Source organism: Rhinolophus sinicus, linkage group LG02 (genome assembly GCF_036562045.2).
Source record: "Rhinolophus sinicus isolate RSC01 linkage group LG02, ASM3656204v1, whole genome shotgun sequence".
NCBI lineage: Eukaryota > Metazoa > Chordata > Mammalia > Chiroptera > Rhinolophidae > Rhinolophus > Rhinolophus sinicus.
Genome location: NC_133752.1, coordinates 115,444,644 through 115,459,137, shown reverse-complemented (window position 1 = coordinate 115,459,137; position 14,494 = coordinate 115,444,644). Strand labels below are relative to the sequence as shown.

Sequence of the window (14,494 nt, the reverse complement as noted above, 5' to 3'; positions counted from 1 at the left end):
CCCCCTAACTCTATGTAAATCCCTGAATCAATATAAAGTAGAAATTAAATATGAAAATAAGCTCTGTCTGAAACTACAGAGGCCAGTTTAACTAACGACCAACTCAAGGACAGTTACAGGCCAAAGGCAGCTTATTTAAGTACTTAAGAAAAGTCAGAAAGAAAATTTCTGAGGAATCTTGATGAGAAAGACATTCTAAAACTAAACTGGAGCTTAAAAACAAGCCGTGGCTGAACTAGGCCCAATAATTGGCCTCGAGTCTACATAAAAATTTTTTAAAAACTTAAAAATTGGGCCTAGAAACCACCTATCTTCCTTACATACTTTAGACTTCAAATGGCCTGAGACTAATAATCACATGATCTAAATAGTTTAAAATTATAAACCCAGGAAATATGGAACCCCATTTGTAAAATTTCACTTAATGTATGTATTAATGAAATTACTATGATATAAACAAGATTGATTTTAAAAGTTAGATCACAGAATGAACATTCAACATATAAATAAAAACAATCCATATGTGTTCTAAGATTAAAAATTCAATTAAGCTGAAAAATATGGAAATAAAAATTCAGTTTGATCTATTTTAATAATTGTAGTTTATATGTGAAAAGCATGAGAAATTATGTATTACCATCCAGTTCGCTTTGAATCTTATTCCTTTCTCTTTCTAGCTCACTCTTAGCTCTTGCTGCCTCCAGTTTGATATTTGTTATTTCGAGTTTGTTTGAATGTTTAAGTTCTTTTACCTGTTGATAATTAGAAATTGAAATTACTATTGATTATTTCTTGCCATGAACTACTTACCCAAACACATCAGCAAACATCAGAAAACACTGTGGTAGAACAGTACAGAGTAAGTATTTTTGGGGAGGGAAGGCATTTCAGTGCCTGGAACAGTACTTGGCACCAAGAAAACAGTCTTTTCCTAACAAAAGTGAGTCCTTCCTTTAAAAAAAGCCTTGGTGACAAGAAGGCATTCTAGCTATAAGGAACAGCATACAAAATGTTACCTAGTTATATCGTCACATTGCTTGAGAAACAATGAGCAATGAGTTACAGGTAGAGCAGACGAAGGCGTGATATCTGTGGAGTTGCAGGGAATAAGTTTTATATGCCCCAAAAAAGGGTTGTGTGTCCTGTTGGCTACTGAAGGTGCCATAATCAACTTTGTTTCAGAAAATTAACTCTAATTGTAAATATGTTGGATTAAGAAACTGAAAGTAAAGAAACCAATTAAGGGCAAAGGACAGACAAAGGGGCCAAGAAGAAAAGATCAACTGAATTTGGTAACTAAATAATGTATGCGTGTATGTGTGCATGTGTGTGTGCATGTGTGTGTGTGCATGTGTGGTAGTGGGAGTATAAAATATACAATTCTAATTTAAACCTTTATTGTCAAAACCTGATTATTTTAAAGCCCCAAGTGAATGTAAATATTTGTCAGTTTTATATATAATTAATCCCTCATATATCCATTTTCAGTCTTCCCTGAGGTATCTCTTGTAAACAGTATTTGTTCATTCATTCAATAAATATCTACTGAGCACCTATTATGTGCTAGGCACTGTTTTAAGAGCTGGGAATAATAGCAGCACACGAGAAAGCTTTGTCTCTCCAACCATCTGCACTACTACCACATTTTCCATGTCCCTTACCTCTGGTGAGGTGCATCTGAAATTAGGCACAGTACTATAACGAGGATTTAACCACTAGAGACATAAAGGCATAAAACTGCATTCTGACGTATTACACTAATGTATAAAACTATGAAAACCACAAATACATAAAATGTAAGATGCTGGAAACAGGAGGGTAAAAGATGATTTACATGAGTGTAATAACAATCTATAAAAACTGGACAGTTAGAAACAAATTAGGAAGCGGTCCAAGAGCCAAAGAGGGTAAAGATGAGAAACAGAAGTGTCTTACTGGAAGACACTCCACGTCTGAATGGTCCTGAAAATATTGTAAGGAATGGTTTAGTGCAAAATGCCCAAGTAAAGGAAAATAGAAAAGCAAGTACTATACTGCCTCTCTACTGCTAACCACATTAAAATGCATCCCTCCAAATTAACTTAGAGTTTTTAATGACAACACATAAAATGAATACCTTGTGCTGACATCAGTTTTGCATTTTTAAATCTTTTTGAAATTCTTTTCTATGAAAGCAAGTTTCACAGAACAGTGTTTAACTACATGATTGCAGCTAAGAACTTATATTTATTTTAATACTTAAACTTTCTGTGGATTGGGTTTTACTGCATTATAATTTCATGGACAGACAGAATTTAAACTACAAGTGCTTAAAATTTTTGAAGAAATACAACTACAATGAAAAGCCAATCTCTATGACAAATGTAATTATAACCTGCTATTATGTACTAACTGTAAAAGGTTAAGAATGACATAGTAGCTCATTAGCACACCACACTGTAGCTACTTTAAATATGAAGTGAAAAATTAGAACCATCTTATTTTGTAGGATCTTGATTCATTCCAACAAGGACCACGGAAAAAAAAACCTATTTCTTAATTCACTGCACCCTGAAATTTACTGAAATGAGAAGACATTTTTCAACTAAATTGTAATTATTGAAACTGAAAGAACAGTGGACAGGAAGTCAAACAACAAGAGCCATCTGTCTCCCGGTCTATTTCTATACTAAACTAGTGGTACCTGCTCAAGCAAGGCACTTGCCTTCTCTGCATTCCAATTTACTCCTCTATGGACCTACGTGAGTTTAAGTTTTTCTTTAGTGTCACATTTGTATAATCCTAAAATAATGACTGCACTTATACTAATATTAATTAACTTCCTAAAATATATTTAAAGGTATTTTTATTTATTAAAAATGAAAAACATTATATGAATATTTATCGCTTACGTATGACCAGTAGTAGCACTTTCTAGGAGTAATCTGAACCAAATCCCAAATCGTCATAATAACGTTTCTTTCTGCCTCTACATCCCTGGTTCTTAACCTTCCATGTGATCAGGCTTCAAAAATCTTAGGAAAACTAGGAATCTTTTCCTTAAAAAAACCGCACAACTGCATATAATTTAAAGAGATTCACAGTCTTCTGAAGCTCCATGCTACACTGTTTATTGGTTTGTTTGTTTGTTCAAAATGTTTTCTATGTAGATTCTGGCCTTTACCATTGTAAGTTTGCTTTGTGTTTTTGACACAGCATAATCAAGTATCCTGAGATAACTACCTATTACTACTAACAAAACTTTAAGAAATGTTTTTTAAAAATGGCAATAGTAGGCATTTTACAGATATGCAAAAAAACTATATATGTAAGCAAGAAATAGAACTATAGTTGAAAAAACTTCTTGATGGAAATTCCAAAGAGCCAGTACCTACTTAAAACCTGATTTTTTTCAAAGATCTGAGATGGTGTAACCTCATTAACTTAGCTAATAAGGATTAACTCTGTGGCATGGCTTCCTTAAAGCTGCACATTGTATTGGAGTTCTAAGATCAAACACGTCATGAGGTAACTAGAAGATTTTATCTCATTGAATGTGAAATGCCTTAAGGTCATCATTCTCAGGCCATCTTTAGTAATACTTTTTAATCTAAGACACAGTTACATTGACATAACTCCATTCAAAAAGCTAACAAACATTTACAAATTTGAATGCACCCCAGGTGTTCCTTTGCATTGCAAAGAAACATTTGCTATAATTGCAAAATGTTGAAGAAAACTTCAAGTTACAGAGAAACTGACAATCATGTTTGAACTATTATTTCAAAATTTATCCTTCCAACGAAATCTTTTTAGATGCAATGTTTCAAATGAAAACTTGGTTCACCTAAAGAGAAGGGTGATTTTTAATACACCATTTATATGCAAAACAATGCAAGTATGCCTTTAAAAAGAAAGGCAGCTCTTTGCACTATTAATAAACATGCAGAGAAATAATACTACACTAAAATGCTCTTCTTCCTTCAGCAGAGTAGGAGAAATCATCTATGCACTAATTCTAAAAAGAAAGAACACTAGAGAAAAGCATGTGCAGAAAAAGAAGAAAAATCAGTGTCAGGATACAAGTAAGCCAGGGAGCTCAGATAAAATATGCTGCCTGAAAAGTAAATACTTGATAGTCCCCAAGAGAGTTAGAAGCCATAGCAAAAGCCAGCTTCCAGCTTATACAATGTCCTGTAGCTCCCTCTATGGTTCAGGTTATTCCAGCAGTTCAGTTTGGCTCCTCGGGTCGTTTTAAAAATACTGAGTATTCACTATTTTTTTTCTTTTTTACAAAATTGAAAATTAATTTATACCAGAATTGGAAGAAAAGTATGAGAGAATTCTGTGTATTGTGAATTTACTTCTTTGTGTTTTGCATCTATTTCTTTGTATATTTGATCACTGTAGGCACTCAGTACATATCTATCGAATGTATAAAATAATTACTTACAGTTAATCAGGAAGCAATCAAATTATTTATTTTCTAGAAGGACTTACACAACCTTAGCATGCAGGAAGGATTCTTAGGGATCAGCTAGAACAATGCCTCATTTCATCTACAAGGAAATTGGATCCCAATTTTACTAAGTAACTTGCCTAAAGTCATACACATAGTTATTGATACAGTGAAGAAAGAAATTAGTTAACCGGTTCAAAGTTATGCATTCTTTATGTTACATCATTTTCTCATGTAAGACTATCACAAGTGTATAATCATTGCTATTGTTATTTTCATCACCAGCTACTATTTATTATGTTCAATACCATCTTCAATCTTACAAAAATCCTGTAAGAGATAGGTGTTAGGTTGGTGCAAAGGTAACTGTGGTTTTTGCAATTGTTTTTAACTTTTTAAGCCACAATTATATTATTGCACCAATCTAATATTATTCCCATTTAAAAGTTAAGCAAGTCAGATGTCACATAGGTGGTGAGTGAGATGAATGAATCAGGACTCAAAGGTAGATTCATCTGATTCAAAGCCCATAAAACTTTTCCATTGCACTTCATTACCTCCTCCAAAAAGACAGTTTTTAATTTCTAAATATAGCTGAATTTCAATGTCTAAGCTCAATTATGAGACTATGCTTGACTTAAAACATTTTAACAATTAAAAATCTTATTGTATAATTTTCACTTTCTTTCTACTGTCAGCCATGTCTAATGAATTAAATGAGACACTGGCTACAAAACCACTTTGTAAACTGTAAACTTAGAGATATTGAAACAAAAATCTGAAATGTCACTAGACATATAATCTGCAAATATTTTGTGTTTGCCATGGAAAAATTGGGTAAATTATCTCCCAAGAGTGGCATCTAATATTATGGTGTTGGCCTTGCAGGCACAGAAATCCAATTTTGTCACCACACTTAAGACTCTCAAGATTAGAGTTACATGAATAAAGTTTACAAAGAGTGATCTATAAAATCAGAATGTCAGTTTATTCATTATGAGAAAAAATCTACAATGGAAACTAGAATGCTCCAAGTCTGAAGGACCAGTGCACTCTCTCCCCATAGACAAAATTACAGGGAAGTCAAATAACAGCAAGTTGATTGGTGATCATTCAATCAGACAAATGGAATGAGATCAATCGTGTCATGGCACAAATGGAAACAGATTGGTGTATATTCCTTTCCACAGTAAGAAGGATCTTTTCAAGGGGCCAGAATACTTATTCTTCTGACTAAAACTCTCCCTTTGTCATAAACAGTGCCTGAGTCTGCTCAAGTAATTCCTTGGCCAAGGGATTTATGAAGAACACAGTATTACTTTAGATAAGTTCATATAGTAAATTCCTTCTGGTCTGGGAGCCATTTTGGTTTTTAATGCGATTTTACATTACTCTGATAGAAAACACATATTTCATTGATTTAGTAACCAGTCTTATTGTGAAGTTCTTAGAGATGCCACCACTACTACTACTGCTATTACTACTGTGTTTCCCCGAAAATAAGACCTAGCTGGACAATCAGCTCTAATGCGTCTTTTAGAGCAAAAATTAATATGACCCAGTATTATATTATATTACATTATATTATACCTGGTATTACATTATACCTGTTATTATATTATATTATATTATATTATATTATATTATATTATATTATATTATATTATATTATATTATATTTTATATTATATTTCTGGTTACTAGATTCCTAATATATACTGCATTTAAGGTGGGGGAACCTCTAAGTTCCTTAGAAAACTCTGTACATAAAAGATGTGCAAACCGTTACATTCTTTTTAAAATAACATAAAAGCAGATTATGCTGTTATTAATTTACTCATGTAACATTTGTCAAATGCCTACTGTGTGACAGCACTGCTCCAGGAGCTGGAGATACAGCAGTAACAAAAGCAATGTCCCCATGCTCTTGGAACTTGTATTTGGTTGAGGGAAAAGGGGTGGGAAAGAGAAGGAGAGAGAAAAAATAAATATAAATACATTAGATGGTGTTAAGAGCTATGGAGAAAAATAGAGCAAGGAAGATAGAGAGTAGGGCAGACGAAGAGGGAAGATGGTATTTTACAAAGAGAAGACTTCTCTGATAAGGCGACATCTGAAAGAGATGAGGAAGCTAGCTAAGTAGCTACATGAGGGCAGGCCATTCCAGGTGGGCAAGTTCAAAGGCCCTGAGGTAGAATTAAGTTTGCTCAAGGAAGAGTGAGAAGGCCAGTAATGATGGAGCAAAGTGAACGGGGGGGGGGGGGAATGGACTGTGACGTCCATGGAAAGATTGCAGGGGCCAGATCACATAGATCTCTGAATGTGTAAAGAGTGAAGAGACCAGTAAGAAGGTGACTGGAAAAATTGAGCCTAGGCGATCATGACTAGGACTAGCCTGATCACAGTGGAAGCAACAACAACTGGTCAGATTCTGCACGTATCTGGAAAGGAGGATGATAGCATAAGAAAAGATTGCAATATAGAGAACTGAACTATTTAAATGCGAACTTTCTTTGTCATTTATACAGTATCAAGCACTCAGAAAAACGAAGTAGAAATATAAAATGACTTACTTTACTGGTCAACGTATTGATTTCCCGTTCAGCTTTATGCAATTTACTGATTAAAACAGTATTTTGTTCATTGCTTGATTGCAGTTCTTTTTCCAAGCGTTCAACCTGCAGTTTAACTGATTGTTTTTCAGCCTTTTATTAAAACAAAATATTTTAAAGTTATATAAAAATTAAGTAAGCACTATTTAAAATACATGTACAATCATACTACCCTAAATTATTCAAAATCTAAACAATATTAACACATACCAAAGTAAAAAAGAGTTTTCTCCAAGTATTTGGTAGATTTCAAATGAAAGATGTTTGCTCCGGGAAGCACGCAACAAAGCTATCTGGAACAAACAACCTATCAAGAGCCACCAATGAAATAAAACTCATACACTTCTCTTATGAACGTACTCACTTGACACCTATTTACTCTTATTACTGACATAATTCGAACAAACATTTTGGAGGGTTTCAAATCCAAAGCAGATATGAAAAAGCATATTAGAAGTACAAAAGAGGACTCATTTATAAAAGTTAAGAACTGAACATCTAAAATCAATGGAAATTTTAAAAAAGAGATATAAGAATTCAAAATACTCAATTAATTTGGAGCCTTCGGAAGTGTGGGTAAAGAACTCAGTATCTCTTAACCTGATGACATCATAAAGATTCTTAATAAACTCTGTAAGTTATCAAAAACCATTTCTGGTTGGTAACACTCACAGTACTCTAGTTAGGGAGGAAAAACTAAATGCTTTTTAAAAATATTTCTACTCAAAATGGTTAAAATAAAAACGTTTGGCATTTAAAGGGTAAGCTTTAATTTTGTAATATCCCACCTGCAGTATATCTTAAATATGATAAGGAACGCATTCAAATAAATCATAAAAAACCTATTTTCCTCAAATATAAAATGATACTTTTGGGGTACAATAATAGCCAAAAAAAGTCAAAAAAGAAATGCTTGCTGTCATGTGCTTATTTTCATTTCACCAGACAAATAATAAAGAATTAAATATAAGGTCTTTTGAAAATGTTACAATGAACTTCCCATGTTTTGTCATCATTTAACTTGTCCTAAAAATAATCACTCTAAATGACCTCAACGCAAAGTTGCACATTGGGACCACATACTATATTCAACTGCAACCATCCACTTATTCTGTCACTGTGTAAATACATTAAGAATGGCAGGATGGCAACATAAACAGTCTCATTCTGAACTGCCTCTCGTCTAAGGTCCGGTGACACTGACAACCTTAGTAAAGGACCAGCAAATACTATCAAAAGCTTCATCCAAACAAATAAAAAGATGACTTCTCTTCAAAATATATCAATATACTCCTTGTACCAGTTTGCTGGCTGGAAAAAACAAAATCACTATTTTTGATTTGGATATTGGATTTTAATTACAAATTAGGTGCCCACTAATTACCTTCCAACTCAAATCATTTCATAACTATCTGACTGAAAAAACAAAACTCTTTGGACTGCTCAAAATAAACCAAAACAATCAAACTATTAGGTTGGTGCAAAAGTAATTGAGGTTTAAAGGTTAAAAATAATTGCAAAAACCACAATTACTTTTCAGAAATAGTATATTTGCTACCTGTTAGGCACCAAGAACTAGGAGGAGTAAGCAAATCGGAAAAGATGGTGAAGGGATATAGAATATCTTGCTATTACGGCATAAGTTATTTTGAGTTGAAAACATTTGAGAATCAACAGACATAAAAAAAGGTTTTTTACCTCAACTCATTTTATCTTCCTAAAAACAGAGACTCAGAAAAGAATTTAACTGCTATAAATTCCCTCCCCAGGGGTTTCATAACTAGGGAAGACTGACTCCTATCACAGGAGACAAGAAATCAGCATTAGGATAAGAAATCACCTAACTAGACATTGTCACAAAACTGTCATTATCTCCCACCTATTTTCCTTAAGGTCTATTATTTTTCCTAAAAGTCATTTGTTTTCCTATAAGTGCCCTTTCATCCTTTCTCCTTTCCCTATTAAGATGGTATACAAGACGCAAATTCTAATAGCCTATTTGTGTCACATTCTTCTGTGAACGCCTATGTACACATATGAGCAAAAACCTGTGTTTTCTCTTACTAATGTCTCCTGTCAATTTAATTCACAACCCCTAACCACTGAACTTAAAAGGATGACGGAGAAGTTTTTCCTCTCCAACAATGGAAACCAAGAATTTTCACTGGAGAATACCTCTGGGAATACCAGCCCAGCTCTGCCAGCTCTTACCTTTCTCTAATGAACTCAGGGAAATAATTCAGTGAAGTCTTGCATGTATTAGTAGCCAAGTCGAATTTTATTACTCTGGGAAAAGCTGTCATAAGATATATAAGTATGGTATTTCTGTTTAAACAGGACTTATGATTTTAAGATCTTGAATTCCAGTATAAGGAAATAACTATCTAGGAAGAAACTGTTCTTTCTGGTTTGAATGACTTTAGCTTTCAGAAACTCAAATAAATTGTTTTGGATGCTGCATATTGTACTCTGTAGCACTGTAAGAGTTAAATCATTTCAGATAAGTGACGATTCTCAAAGAAGGAATAATCCCTATCTAAATGTGTTGCATGGCTACTGCTTATGAATCAATACCTTTCCTCTTTACAAAAAGAAATATACTCTTGGGATTCCACAAATGCATCAGCATTAGATTGGTAAACATACATTTATGCTCTAAAAATCAAAGATCTGTCAATTCCTCTTAAAAAAAAAAAAAAGTAGATAAAAATGGCAGCATGAGGTGAGCCTCTTGAAATCTCCCCTGGAATTTACAACAAATTGAACAACTATAACTCCACAGAGGAATTCCTCCACACCAGACAGGCAAGACTAAGAGACCCACTACTGAATTCACCTAAAAGTGGGCAAAATGCGCGAGACGGGGAGGAGGGAAGGGAGAAGCGCAGAGACGGAGTCGCCCAGGCGCAGGACGCAGACCTAGCTCAGTGCTTCGAGCTCGCTGCTTCCCGGAACTACCGCAGCTGCGGGAGAGGGAAGAACCCGGACTGCTAGGGCTCCGCTTATGGCCCACAGGGCTGAGGGGGCAGCATATAACACGACTGAACCCAACGCTCACGGCAGACACATCAGAGCAAAGACTGAGGGAAGAAAGCTGGAAACGGTGGTGTAAGCCATTATTGCCGCAGAGAATGGAAGACTTAGGCACTGAGACTAGCCACCCCTTCCTTACCCTCCAGAGCTCACCCAGCCCCCACCTGCCCAGTGCTAGAAGCAGAACAGTAGCAGTGTCAGATCAAAGGAACAGACTATTTGTAGTTCTGAGAACTGTAGTCCGCAGACATAGACTCGCAGCCCAACTAGTTCTGGCAAAGGGAAGGGAGCTGTGGAAACAGGCTGTGGTGGTGGTCACTGCCATTGCTCTGGGCCCCCGCTCACAACCCACCCTGCCCCTGTCCCCACCTATCTGGGTGGATCCCTGCAGGAGTAAACAGAACTGCTGAAACATACAGGCTCTGAATCTAGTGCAGGAAGAGCTTTGGAACTTCAGAAGCTCTCCGCATCCCCCCATGGAGGTGGCGCCCTATGACCCAGGTGAACTGTTAACAGTGGAGAAGCCAGCCCTCCAGGGAATCCCCCTCATTGTGTGAGAATAGTGCAGAGAAAACATAGCACTACAGTGTGAAAGAGAATAAAAGGCTACAGTCGGAGAGAAAATAAAACAGTCTACCAACACCTACTTTGGAAAACTAAAGAAAGGCCTCTTTCTATCAACCTGTTGCAGAACCCACTCCTGCAGATGTCTAGCAAGAGAAATAAATTCATTAATTGCCATGAATAATAAAGGCAACAAGACAGCTCAGAAAGGAAATAAAAGTCTTCAGAAAATGAACTTAAAAAAATGGAAACATGTGAATTAAATGACAGAGAATTCAAGATTGCAGTTCTTACAAAACTCAGCGAGATGCAAGAAAACACAGACAAGCAGTTTAATGAACTCAGAAACACAATCAAAGAACAAAATGAACACTTTACCAAAGAGATTGAAATTTTTAAAAAGAACCAAATAGAATTTCTGGAGATTAAGAACTCTATAAAAGAAATGAAAAATGCAATAGCCAGCTTAGGTAATAGAGTTGACCAGATGGAGGAAAGAATCAGTGACATCTAAGAACGAAATCTGGAAGTGACATAAATGGAAGAAGTAAAAGACTTGAGACTTAAAAAAAGAAATGAAAGAACTCTACAAGAACTTTCTGACTCCATCAGAAAGAGCAATATAAGAATAATGGGCATACCAGAAGGAGAAGAAAGAGAGAAGGGAACAGAGAGTATTCTCAAATAAATAGTCGACGAGAACTTCCCAAACTTGTGGAAAGAACTGGATTCTTGAATCCAAGAAGCAAATAGAACACCTAATTACCTCAACCCCAAAAGGCCTTCTCCAAGGAACACTGTATTGAAGTTGTCAAAAATTAATGACAAAGAAAGAATCCTCAAGGCAGCCAGGGAAAAGAACATGGTAACCTACAAAGGAAAGCCCATTAAATTATCATCAGATTTTTCAACAGAAACTCTACAAGCCAGGAGGGAGTAGAATCAAATATTTAGACTAGTGAAAGAAAGAAATTATGAACCAAGAATAATATAGCCAGCAAAGATACCCTTTAGAATGAAGGAGGAACAAAGACCTTTCCAGACATACAGAAGCGGAGGGAATTTTCTAACACACAACTTACACTACAAGGAATACTGAAGGTGGCTATTCAACAAGCATAAACAGGGATAATTTGTGACACCCAAAACATAAAAGGGGGGAGAGTAAAGGTCTGAACCAGAATTTGGGAATGGAGAAAGTAAGCATGTTGAAAAAAATGGAATACTCTAAATATAAAACTTTCTTTTACATAAACTTAATGGTAACCACTCAAAAAATCCAGAAATGAAATACATAATGTAATAAAAGAAGAAACAAAGGGAAAAATTATAGAATACCACTACACAGAAATAACAGACAACAACAAAAAGGCTAAGCAACAATGGAGAGACAGTCTTACCAAAAAACCAAAGATAGAATGGCAGGAAATCCTCACATATCAATAATTACCCTAAATGCAAATGGACTGAACTCACCAATAAAAAGGGACAGACTAGCAGATTAGATCAAAAAACTAAACTCAACCATATGCTGCCTCGAAGAGACACATCTCAGCTACAAGGACAAACATAGACTCAAAGTGAAAGGGTGGAAACTGACACTCCAAGCAAATGGTATCCAAGGAAAATCAGGTGCAGCCATACTGATATCAGATCAAACAGACTTCAGGATAAAAAAGGTAACAAGAGACAAAGATAGACATTTCATAATGATAAAAGAGACTATACAACAAGAACACGTAACAGTCATCAATATTTACGTTCCCAATCAGGGAGCACCGAAATATACCAAGCAACTACTAACAGAACCAAAGGGAGAAACTGACCAAAACACAATTATAGAAGGGGACCTAAATACATCATTGACAACTATGGATTAATCATTCAAACAGAAATTAAAGAAATAGCAGCCCTTAAATGACACATTAGATGAAATGGAAATAATTGACATGCATAGAGCACTTCATTCTAGCACATCAGACTATACATTTTTTTCAAGTATAGAAAATAATTCTCAAGGATAGACCACATATTGGGACATAAAACTAACCTCTGCAAGTTTAAGAAGAATTGAAATAATACCAAGTATATCCTCTGATCACAAGGCTTTGAAATTCGGTATCAACTGCAAAATGAAAGCAGGAAAAAACAAAAATATGTGGAGATTAAACAACATACTTTTAAACAACGACTGGGTCAAAGAAGAAATAAGAGGAGAGATCAAAAGACACATAGAAACAAATGATAATGAAAATACATCCTACCAAAATTTTAGGGATGCAGAGAAAGCAGTTTCAAGATGGAAATTTACATCATTACAGGCCTATCTCAAGAAACAAGAAAAATCCCCTCACCTTACACATTAAAATACAAGAAAAAGAAGAATAAATGAAAACCAAGGTCAGCAGAAGAAAGTAAATAATGAAAATCAGAGCAGAACTAAATGAAATAGAGAACAAAAAGACAACAGAAAAATTAATATGACAAAGAGCTGGTTCTTTCAAAAGATTAATAAATTTGGCAAACCCTTGGCTAGACTCACTAATATAAAAAGAGAAAAGACACTAATAAACAAAATCAGAAATGAAAGCGGGGTAGTAATCACGGATGCCACAGAAATATAAAGGATCATCCAAGAACACTATGAAGGACTACATGCCACCAAATTCAATAACCTAGAAGAAATGGACAAGTTCTGAGAAACATATAGCCTTCCTAGGCTGAACCATGAAGAATTGAAAATCTAAAAAGACTAATGACCAGTAAAGAAATTGAATCCGTCATCCGAAACCTTCCCAAAAGCAAAAGTCTGGGACCAGATGGCTTCACTAGTGAATTCTACCAAACCTTCAAAGAGGATCTAATACCTGTCCTACTCAAACTCTTCCAAAAAACTGAAGAAGAGACAATACTCCCTAAGTCATTTTATGAGGCCAACATTACCTTGATACCAAAACGTGGTAAGGATAACACAAAAAAAGAAAATTACAGACCAATATCTCTGATGAAAACGGATACAAAAATCCTAAAGAAAATTCTAGCAAATCGAATGCAACAATGCATTAAAAAGATTATTCATCAAGACCAAGTGGGGTTCATCCCAGGGGCACAAGGATGGTTCAACATTCGCAAATCAATCAATGTGATACACCACATAAAATAAAGGACAAAAACCATATGAATATATCAATAGATGCAGAAAAAGCATATGACAGTTTGCAACATCCATTTACGATTAAAACACTTAATAAAATGGGTATAGAAGAAAACACCTGAACATAATAAAGGCCATATATGACAAACCCTCAGCTAATATCATAATTAATGGTAAAAAAAAAAAAACTGAAGACCTTTGCTCTACGTTCAGGAACACCGCAGCGCTGTCCCCTATCACCTTTGCTTTTCAACATAGTGTTGGAAGTCCTCGCCAGAGCAATCAGGCAAGAGAACGAAATAAAAGGCATCCAAATTGGGAATGAAGAAGTTAAATTGTCACTTTTTGCAGATGACATGATGCTATCTATAGAAAACCCTAAGGACTCCACCAAAAATCTATTAGAAACAATAAACGAATACAGGAAAATTCAAAATCAATGTACAAAAGTCCGGCTACAAAATCAACGTACAAAAGTCCACTGCATTCCCATATACTAACAATGAAATCTCAGAAAAAGAAATAAAGAAACAATTCCTTTTGCAATTGCAGCAAAAAGAATAAAATACCTAGGAATAAACTTAACCAAGGACGTGAAAGACCTATATGCTGAAAACTATAAGGCATTTTTAAAAGAAATTGAAGAAGATACAAAGAAATGGAAAGACATTCCCTGCTCATGGATTGGAAGAA

The 14,494-nt window shown here is 35.1% G+C and overlaps 1 protein-coding gene across 3 annotated transcripts in view; it reads right to left on the bottom strand.

The window, feature by feature from the left end:
• CEP83 (centrosomal protein 83) overlaps positions 1-14,494 on the bottom strand; it is a 186,608-nt gene that overhangs the window by 31,450 nt on the left and 140,664 nt on the right. For all 3 annotated transcript variants that reach the window (XM_074325264.1, XM_019710315.2, XM_074325265.1), the window contains 2 exons: positions 7,012-7,143; positions 638-752 (listed from right to left, as the gene is read on the bottom strand). In XM_074325264.1, coding sequence (XP_074181365.1) covers positions 638-752; positions 7,012-7,143 — 247 coding nt within the window. The remainder of the gene's footprint in view (positions 1-637; positions 753-7,011; positions 7,144-14,494) is intronic.